The 11,258-nt window shown below is 40.2% G+C and overlaps 1 protein-coding gene across 2 annotated transcripts in view; it reads right to left on the bottom strand.

The window, feature by feature from the left end:
- Positions 1-375: 375 nt before the first annotated feature.
- The window catches only part of LOC148876615 (kinesin-like protein KIN-14B), a 131,206-nt gene continuing 120,323 nt past the window's right edge, over positions 376-11,258 (bottom strand). For both annotated transcript variants that reach the window (XM_088977228.1, XM_088977309.1), the window contains 3 exons: positions 1,671-1,811; positions 1,410-1,568; positions 376-999 (listed from right to left, as the gene is read on the bottom strand). In XM_088977228.1, coding sequence (XP_088833354.1) covers positions 550-999; positions 1,410-1,568; positions 1,671-1,811 — 750 coding nt within the window. In that variant the 3' untranslated portion in view covers positions 376-549. The remainder of the gene's footprint in view (positions 1,000-1,409; positions 1,569-1,670; positions 1,812-11,258) is intronic.

Here is an 11,258-nt window from a genome sequence, read left to right as displayed (position 1 = left end):
CTCCAAACTTGATCCTCAACCAAAAATCATTAAATCGGTCAACAACCCATTGATCCAAGCATTTAAACCATCGAGCTGTTCAATAGTTTTTGACCGTTATTTATTTTTAATTATTTTTAATTTTTTTATTGTCAAAATGGGCCATCCATTCAAACCGGACAGTCAAACCATCAACCCAGAAACTAGTGGCCATAACGGTTCGTTTCCAGGTCATTTTTTATAACCATGCCTATCATTGAGTCAAGGGGAAAATTATTGAAATCTAAAAGTTGGGTTGTTTTAAAACCTACAGAAAGGGGATAAAAAATGCGACAGTAGTATCTCTAGACTCCCTTACCCGACCCGACTCTTAAGTATTACATCTGAACAGGAACCTTCATTCCAAAGAATAAATCAACTAAATAAATACTATTGTTGTAGTAAACAAGTTCTGTATACAAATCCCAAAATGGTATTAACAGTCCCGAAGAATAACTTAGGGCATATCAATAGAGGCTTGTCTTTAATACAAAGTATACAAGGCATCTGCAAAAAACTCCAGCCCTTCACTTATGACCTCACATCTTTCAATGCCCCTCCTTTCTCAAGTTCACCAATTAGATCCCTCAGTGATGGGACCTTCATTGCGAGAGTCCTGTACAATCTAGAATATCGAGCTCGGGTTCCATCTGCTGTCCTTGCTAGAGCCAGCAAGCTTAAAGCCTCTGGAAGTTGTGCAAATACCTGCTTCATTTCTTCCACGCTCATATTTGCCAATACGGTAGGTCTTGGGACAACTCTGATAATTTCCCCACCTTTGGGGTCCTGAACACGAGCATCTGCTTTGACAACCAGCTCAGAATTAGAGTTTGATCCACATTTGATGATAAATGGTGTTGTTGAGCCTGTGTTGAACTGCAGGACATTCCATTGTGACACATCAGTTTCAGCACCTGATCCCCAATCTGCAGGTTGAAATGCATGTGCTTCTTGAAGATGGTCGCCTTGTTCTGGAATGGACTGAAGAGTCAAGCCAATAAGAATGATTCAGAAATTGCTTGTACTTCATAAGAAATTTTACACCCTAAATTTTATATTTCTTGGATAATTTCACCACCAAAAAAAAACTGAATAATCTATTTCCAATATCTACCCAAGAGAGGCAAAAAATCAGAATACAAGCTACTATAATGGACAGGTTAGGAATATTGGGTTTGATAGCTGTTCATGATTGTATTCTATTCCCACTCACAAGGCAAAGAACTACCAACACACCCAACACTGAAGCCTGAAGAAAATTAACCCAATGACACTTTATGAGAATACATATTACCACATAGTTGCATATCTTCTTGATTAGCTTGAAGCCTGAAGAAAACCACTTATGAGAGAAGTATATTGTGCTGCAGAAGACAAGATTTGTAGCATACCTCTACCAAACTACGAGCATCTGCAATTTGCTTTTTAGCACATGGATGGTCAATATCAAGAAGAGAGGGCATTCGCTCTGCCAGTTCATCCAGAGATGCAAGCATTGCTTTCTTCTTACTTTTAGTCAGTGTGTTTGCAGAGGCCTGGCTTGTTATTTCCTGTAACATAAAATGTTTAGTTTATAGTCTGTTGGGCTTCATCAAGAGAATGATCCCAAAATCATTTTAAGAAATATATGGATCAAGTTTATCTCTGAAAACCTTGACTTGCTTCAATATGCCATCAAGGGATATAAGAGATGCTAAGCGTGCATCTTCAGATGCTGTAGAAGGATTCCGAATGGGTGAACCACCTTCTTCTACTGCTAGTAAGGCTACATCACTCCGCATTTGTTGTAAAATCTAAGTAGAAAAAAGAACATTGTCAAATCACAATAAGAAAGATTATTTAGTAGTTCAAAATTGGTCACCAACTTACTGAGGCATTCAGGTAAACCTACAATGAGTATGATTATTACTAAGCAATTGAACATGGTCAATTGACAGTTCAAAGAAGTTTCTTTGATATAGAAATACAGGTATAAGACATTTATTAGAAATGTAACAGTCTAAAAGAAAGGTCTAGGACATCACCTCTCTGAACTTCAGAGTAAATATTAATAGCCAATACATTCTAAAATATACATCAGACATAATTAAGCATGATAAAACCAGAACAAATAAATCAGAAAATATTCACCAGGTAAATCATTATTGGTAGAAATATAAAGGAATAGAACACGCAATTGATAAGAAATCCCTTTAAAAGCAAACTATTCCAATGCTAATTAAGTAACAAACCAAGTGCACTAATACATATTTTATGCAGTATCTACCAATAAAAAAAAGTAGTCCCACAAGGGAATAAAATAAATAACCACCCCAATTAGTATTGAAATTCGTATTTACATAAAAAGCACCTATGATGCCTAAATATGGATAACAACACAGAAACTGATATTGGGAGAGGAGGATAAGACTCTCATTCCCTAAGATCCTGGGCACAAATATTGGTATGATTATCCCATTTAATGTGCTTATATCAAGTGTCACTGATTGATACTTATATCTTTCCAGAGTTAGCATTTTACACTGCTTAGGGCTCAGGCCTTTACACGTGCCCATTCAAATTTTGAGAAAAGCCCAACCCGAGCCCACCCAAGTTGCACCTCTGAGATGTTTTTATAGTATTATTTGTTAGAACATAGCATTTGTGGTGATGCTATAAAGCGTAACCTAGAAAGATCCATGCAATATCTATTGTCATATTAGGTATGTATTGTGTGCATGATCTGTGTGTGCACGGTCTGTCATTCATTGATACTTGTGTCCTGTCACATTTAGCTAAGGTTCTGATTGATACTTATTCAGAGCATAAGAGGCATAGGCCTCTCGAACACAAGGAGGCATAAGACTCCTTAAGAGGAGGGGATGAGGAGGAATAAGAGGAAGGAGGATCTCATTTTTCTTTATTTTTAATAAGAATATTTTATATTAAGAAGAACAAAGCAGCATAATACTGGCTGAAAGGGGGGGGTCCTTTTCTTTTCTTTCTTTTATCTTTTTTCCCTTCTTTTTCTTTCTTTCTTTCTTTCCCTTTCCTTCCTTTTTTCCCATCCTTTCCTTTCTTTTTTCATTATTTTTTTTTCTGTCTTTTTGTATGAGGTGTGTGTGAGGCCCATGCCTGTAGCACGCCTCATGGAAAAGGTGCACCTCCAGGTGTACACCTCCCACACCTTTTAAAACACTGATTCTAACATATACTGATTTTTATAGAATTATTTGTTAAAACATAGCATGTGTTTTTTTATCACTAACTGAAGATTCACAGAGAATAATATTACAAAGGAGAGGAGCTAAAATTTCTTAACTCCCCAAGACAGTCAAACATATACCCAAGGAACAAAAAAACAGTTACAACTGAGCCCAAAGCACAGAACTCTTATTCACCCCTTGCCTGGCTAAGCCATCAGCAAAATGAATTTGGACTTCTCTTTACCCATCTGCATCGAACTTCTATGTTCTTAGCAAACCATTTAAATTTCCTCTTCTCATTGCTGTAGTTCCAAAGCCTAGAGGTGTCTTTATTTAACCAATTCACTATAGTCTCAGAGTCTCCTTCTATGATCATTTTATTGACATTCAGATCTTTAGCCCTACCTGTTTTGGAATGGTAGAATACTGATGTATTTCATTCTATTGCAAATCGGCATATTTATATGTGTTCGCTGAAATAGGGCTGTCAAATGAGAGAAGAAGAGGAAGAAGAAGAAGGAAAAATGAGATGGGCGGCAGAATAGTGCTCAGCCAGCCCTAATCTATTATATATAAGGATATTACATAATGTTATATAAATAGACAAGAATGCCCCTGATTAGTGATGGGACACCTAGTCAAAATAAACACTAAATAAGATTAGGCCCAGTAACTAAGGCCCAATAACTAAAGACTTGAGACCCAACAAAGATAAACATACAAATTAAGACTGCCGAACCAACACTCCCCCTCAAGCTAAGCATGGATGTCAATCATGTTTAGCTTGCCAAGTAAGTCCACGAATTTCACTGTAGCTAGCCCTTCAGTCAGAACATCTACAATCTGCATCTTGGAGGGAGTATAAGGAATGCAGAGTTCTCCTGAGACAATTCTTTCTCTAACAAAGTGACGGTCTATCTCAATATGTTTCGTTCTATCATGTTGCACTGGGTTATTTGCAATGTTGATGGCAGCCTTGTTGTCACAGGACAACCTGAGAGGGCACTCAATCTTTATTCCAAGTTCACCAAGCAGGATCTTAAGCCATAAGAGTTCAGCAACACCATGAGCCATAGCTCGGTACTCGGCCTCTACACTAGATCTAGCAACCACATTCTGTTTTTTACTCCTCCATGTAACTAAATTTCCTCCAACAAAGGTACAGTACCCAGAAGTAGACTTCCTGTCCCCAACAGAGCCAACCCAATCTGCATCAGTATATCCTTCAACTTCAATTTTACTATTTTTCCTGAACAGAATCCCTTTCCCCGGGCAAGACTTCAAATATCTGAGGATCCTTTCCACAGCTTTCATGTAAGGGATTTTAGGAGTGTGCATGAACTGACTGACAACATGTACAGCATAAGCAATGTCAGGGCGAGTGAGGGACAGGTAAATCAACTTCCCCACCAGCTTTTGGTATCTTTCCTTATCAAGGTAGTCCTCTCCTACTGACACCTGTAGACCATGATTCTGTTCTATTGGAGTATCGGTTGGCCTACACCCCATCATGCCTGTCTCTTGAAGAAGATCAATGATGTATTTCCGCTGACATATATAGATGCCCTCTTTGGATCTTGCAACTTCAATACCAAGAAAGTATCTCAGTTGGCCAAGATCTTTGATCTCAAATTCATCAACCAAAACCTCCTTTAGTCTTTTAATCTCTTCCTGATCATCCCCTGTAATTACCATATCATCTACATAGACAATAAGTGCCGTAAGTTTACCATTTTTCTTCCTTATGAATAGGGTATGATCTGCCCCACTTTGAGTGTAACCCCCTTTCTTCATGACCCCACATAGCTTCTCAAACCAAGCTCGAGGGGACTGCTTAAGGCCGTATAGGGCTTTTCTCAGTCTACATACCTTCTTCCAAAACCATAACCTGGTGGAGGATCCATGAACACCTCTTCATGCAGGTCGCCATTCAAGAAAGCATTCTTCACGTCCAACTGATGTAGCTCCAATGAGAAATTTGCAACTAATGATAATAGAACTCGGATTGTGTTGAGTTTTTCCACCGGAGCAAAGGATTCTTTGTAGTCAATCCCTTCTTTTTGAGTAAACCCTTTTGCTACCAGTCTAGCCTTGTACCTCTCAATGGACCCGTCCTCCCTATGCTTCACAATGAACACCCACTTGCATCCAACAGTGCCTTTCCCTTCTGGTAGATCCACTAATTCTCAAGTCCTTGCTTTCATTAAGGCTTTCATTTCTTCGTCCATAGCCTCTTTCCATTTTGGGTCAGATACTGCCTCAGAATACCTGGTAGGAACATGCACAAAAGATAGAACAAACACAAAAGAACAATAACGATGAGACAAATGTGAGTAAGACACAAAATCAGCAATGGGGTATCTGATAGTACAAGAACGAATAGACTTACGAAGGGCAATAGGAAGATCCAAGTCAGAGGAACTGATAGGATTACCTTGAGTTTCTGAGACAGGTTGATCCGAGTCCAATTGGTCGCTGTCATGAGTTAGAGGACCCTTCTTCCTTCTGTTGTAGGTGATTCTGATATCTCTTTGCAGCCTGCTGGAGTCTTCAGTAATATTTCAAACATCACTAGTAGTAGCTGGTACAATGGGAGCCTCACTAGATTCACCTGGGATACCACAACCAGGTGGATCAGGAGAAGAAGATGGAAGGCATGAGGTCGAGAGAGGTACAAAGAATGGGGGAACAGAGGAATCCTCTTCCATCCCACTAGTCTCCCCCTGAAGAGGATTCTGGGAAGAGTGAAAATAGGATTGACACTCAAAGATTACCACATCCTTTGTGACATTTTTTCTGGGTGACTGGATCATAACACTTGTATCCCTTTTGAGTAGGGGAGTACCCCAAAAAGATTCCCTTTGTAGCCCTAGGATCCAATTTGGTCTTCTTCGGATCCTTGACATGTATAAAGCATACACAACCAAAGACTCTCGGTGGAAGAGAAAAGTCAGGAAGATGAGGACAAAGAACAGAGAAAGGAGTTTTCATCCCCAATACCTTGGATGGCATTCGATTTATCAGGTATGATGCAGTAAGTATTGCTTGAGACCAATAGCTTTTTGGAACTTTGTGCTGAAATAGTAAGGCTCGAACAGTCTCCAATAGGTGCCTATTCTTGCGCTCAGCAACCCCATTCTGTTGGGGGGTACTAGCACAAGATGACTGATGAATCATTCCAGAATCCTCCATAAACAGATTCAAGGACCTTTCAAAGTATTCTGCAGCATTATCTGACCTGAACTGTTTGACCTTCGTACCAAATTGTGTTTCAATCATTTTGCAAAATGTCATGGTTACCAAACACTTCTTCTCATGCTTTTAATAAGTAGATCCATGTGCATCGAGAATAGTGATCAATAAAACTGATAAAGTATCGAAAGCCATCAACAAAAATAATGCAAGAGGGGCCCCAAACATCAGAGTGGACTAAGTCAAAAGAAGCTCGAATTTCATTACTTGAAGTTGAATAAACAGTTCTACATTGCTTTGATAGTTGACGGACTTCACAAACTAACTCTTGACTTGAAACACCTTTGAATAATTCTAGAAACAACACTTCCAGTGATGAAAAAGGTAAATGACCTAGCCTAGCATGCCATAGATGTAACCTAGCTATTGACTCCACATTGGACCGACTACAAGTAGCAGATGTTTGCAAGCCTGAACTGATCTCTGCATCAAGGTAGTAGAGACCTCCACACTCATGACCGCTCCCAATCGTTCTCTTCGTCAATCTGTCCTGAAAGACACAATGAGTAGGAAAAAAGGTTATGCTACAATTCAAATTTTTGGTAAGCTTTGAAACAGATAAGAGATTTGAAGAAAGATTGGGAACATGCAAGACAAATTTTAGTGAGAGGTCCTTGCCTAGGTCAACCACTCCTTTCCCAGAGATGGTAGAGAGTGAACCATCAGCAACCCTCATTTTACCTTGGCCAGACAATAAATGATAGGAAGAAAATAGAGAAGACATGTGTGTCATGTGGTCAGTTGCACCAGAATCACTAATCCAAGAGGCAGGATCAATAGTACTAGTTGCACTAAAGGCAGAGACAATACCTGATCTGGCAAGGGAGGAGGATGGAAGAGAATTGGTCCTTAGACGGGCTAGGGCCCAGCTAAGTACCTCTACCTCATCGACAATAAAACCCAAGGACCTGGTTCGAGGGGAATTAGTTGTCTGCCCCATGGAAGAGGAAGTAACTGTAGATGAGTGTTTTGAACCATCATCACTTTGACCCATAGCCAAATTCACACTTGCAGATTGACCCTTCAGATGCTTCTTATCTTTCCTTAATGCAGCTGGCTTCAGATGCGGATGGAGAACCCAACAAGTCTCTTTCACATGCCTTTCCCCTCCACAGTGGGTGCACTTCAGATGTCTCTTGTCAGAGTGCCTGTTTCCCCTTTGATTTGTAGAGATTAGGGCCGAATGCTCCAGAGACTGTTCAACTAGTTTTGTTTGAGTATCAACCTGCATCTCTTTTCTTCTCACCTCTTCATTCCTCACAAGGTAGTAAACATGATGTAAGTCTGGCATTTCATCCCTTCCCAGAATTTGGGACCTTATGCTCTCATATATAGGATCTAGGCCAGCCAGAAACTTAGATGCTCTACCCTCTTCAATTTGTTTGTCATGCTTTTCTGTCTCTGACACTCTCCCAATCAATAATAAGGTGGTGATCTAACTCTTCCCATAGTCCTTCTACTGTAGCAAAATATGTTGCAACACTCATACCTCCTTGCCTCAAGGCAACAATGTCTTAATTTAGTCTATAAACTCTGGCATTATTCTTTTTCTGCCCATAGGTTTTAGAAACTTTTTCCCATATCTTGGCAGCCGTGGAGAAATGTTGAACAGTCCTAGCTACTCTTGGAGTCATTGAGGCAAGTAGCCAGGACATAACTGTAGCATTCTCTTTGCGCCAAACTGCATATTCAGCACTCCCTACTTCTGGTTCCTTCTTCTGCCCGTCCAAGTAACCAGTGAGTTCACGGGATGTGATGAAAAACATAGCTGAGACAGACCATTCTCTGAAGTTGTACTCATCCAACAACACACTTGTGATTTGTAGGCTGTGCAGATTTGGATTCTCCAGATTAGGAGACCTCCCACAAGCCCTAACAACTCTAGAAGACACTTCCCCGGTTATGGAAGACATCTTCACTTACTTGTAAATGTTGAGACTGTAAACGCAATATATAGAGAACAGTTTCACACTTACGGAACTTGCTGCACTGTAAACTCAGTCCTGAGAACCCGACACTGAGCTGAAACACCGAGTACTACACTGCACACTATGCCCTAATTACTACTGTCACAGATTATACTCTGTTGTGCTACCTTCTGCTGTGTTCTAATTACTGCTGCCGCAGCCTGCAACTTGCTGTGCTGGCTTCTACTGTGTGTTAAGCACTGCTATCGCAGGTTATAACCTCACCCACGAACAGTTCTAGGACTACTGAGATTAGTCCTTCTGCCTAGATCTGTTCTACACAGATCTATCTTAGCCGAATGGCTACAGTCTGCTGTACTGCGTCTTATTAGGGCATCAACCTCTGGGTCTAACTCCCCTTGGGCCCTACAACCAAGGGAAACCCTAGATGTAGGTCTAGCTGTGTTCTACGACCAACCCTAGGGTTTCTTTGCAGCAACCAAAAAGAAAGATGGGAGAGTTACCTGCGAGTAGAAGAAGAGGCAGCTGCTGTAACCAGTCGAAAGATCAGTGCTCTGATACCATGTTTGCTGAAATAGGGTTGTCGAATGAGAGAAGAAGAGGAAGAAGAAGAAGAAGGAAAAATGAGATGGGCGGCAGAATAGTGCTCAGCCAACCCTAATCTATTATATATAAGGACATTACATAATGTTACATAAATAGACAAGAATGCCCCTGATTAGTGATGGGACACCTAGTCAAAATAAACACTAAATAAGATTAGGCCCAGTAACTAAGGCCCAATAACTAATGACTTAAGACCCAACAAAGATGAACATACGAATTAAGACTGCCGAACCAACAATATGGTAAGCTGCTGCAATAAATAGAAAGTACAAGAATAGAAAGAAAAACTTTCTAAATCAATCCTTCCACAATCCTAAGAATATATACAATTCTATTTTTACACAACTACCAAATATAAATCTGCACCAGTAACCCCACGTTTTCCAACACTCCCCCTCAAGCTGATGAATAGAGATCCTCCATTCCCAACTTGGCTATAATTCTTCGAAAGTCTGTACTATTGAGCCCTTTAGTAAGTACATCGGCCAGTTGTCCTTTTGTAGACACATAGGGAGTGCAAATCAACTTGATGTCCAGTTTCTCTTTTATAAAGTGTCGGTCAATTTCGATGTGCTTCGTCCTGTCATGTTGAACAGGACTGTGAGCAATATTGATGGCTGACTTGTTATCACAATATAGTTTCATAAGTTCTTCTCGTGGAATCTTCAGGTCTTCTAAAATTACCTTCAACCAGAGTAATTCACACACTCCTTGTGCCATAGCCTTGAATTCTGCCTCTGCACTTGACCGAGCCACTACATTTTGCTTCTTACTCCTCCAAGTGACTAAGTTTCCTCCCAAGAAGGTACAGTAACCAGAAGTGAACCGTCTATCTACTGGAGATCCTGCATAATTGGCATCTGTATATGCTTCAAGAGCAAGTCCCCCATTTCTTCTTAATAAAATTCCTTTTCCTAGATTGGCTTTCAAATAGTGCAGAATTTGATGAGCAGCTTGCGGATGAACTTCTTTAGGATTATGCATAAACTAACTTATTACACTTACAGCGTATACAATATCTGGCCGTGTATGTGCAAGATAAATGAGTTTTCCAACCAGTCTTTGGAACATCTCCTTGTCTACACTTGCATTCTCGCTGGCTTCTCCAAGTGTATGATTGGGATCTACAGGCGTGGAAGCTGGTTTACATGCCATATTTCCTGTTTCTCTCAAAAGATCAACAACATACTTTTGTTGAGAGATAAAGATGCCTAGTTTAGAATGTGCTACTTCAATTTCGAGAAAATACTTTAGTCTCCCCAAGTCTTTTATCTCAAATTCCCTGGAAATGCAGTTTTTCAATGCTTCCTTCTCCTTTTTATCATTCCCAGTAACGATTATATCGTCCACATGGACTAATAGTGCAATAACTCCCCCTGAGGCTGTGTGTTTGATAAACAATGTGTGGTCACCTTGACTTTGCTTGTAACTTGTACTAAGCATCACCTTTGTAAACCTTCCAAACCATGCTCTCGGAGATTGTTTGAGGCCGTATAATGCTTTCTTCAACCTACAAACTTTGTTCCCCTTAATGCCTTCTCCAAAACCCGGTGGAATGTCCATGTATATCTCATCTTCTATATCACCATGGAGAAATGCATTCTTTACATCAAACTGTTGCAAATCCCAATTATAGTTAGCAGCCAAAGACAGCAACACCCTTACTGTATTCATTTTAGCTACTGGGGCAAAAGTTTCCTAATAATCTACCCCATAAGTCTATGTATATCCCTTGGCTACCAATCGTGCTTTGTACCTTTCTAACGACCCACCAGATTTGTACTTAATTGTGAACACCCATTTACAACCTATAGTCTTCTTGTTTCTTGGTAGATCCACAGCTTCCCATTCTTTTCTAGTGCCTCCATTTCCACTCCTTATTAGAAAGTGCCTCGGCTAGAGTATTAGGAATTGGAATGGTGTTAAGGTGGCTAGAAAACTTTTATGGGATTTAGAGAATCTTTGGAACGACACAGATTTGGCTAAAGGGTACAATGGGCGTTTGGTACATTCTCTGGTTCCTTTTCTCAGTGCAATAGGTACGTCATACTCAGATTGTGAAGGTGCAAGTTTAGGTTCTGCATATCCCTCAGTTCCAGGATTAGGAGTTGAATCTTGGACTTGCACAAGTTGAGGATCTGGTATCTCACATCATCATGCACATCATTGGTGGGATTAACAGTGTCTGAATTTGGTTCAATGGTCGGGTTGTTTGACTCTTGTTGAGACTCGGGAATGTAGGGCTCAGAGGATTGTGACTCAAAGGGAT

This window comes from Nelumbo lutea, chromosome 1 (genome assembly GCF_056320005.1).
Source record: "Nelumbo lutea isolate HS-2025 chromosome 1, American lotus-T2T, whole genome shotgun sequence".
NCBI lineage: Eukaryota > Viridiplantae > Streptophyta > Magnoliopsida > Proteales > Nelumbonaceae > Nelumbo > Nelumbo lutea.
Note: the sequence above shows the minus strand (reverse complement) of the source record. Positions and strands in the feature narration are given on the sequence as shown.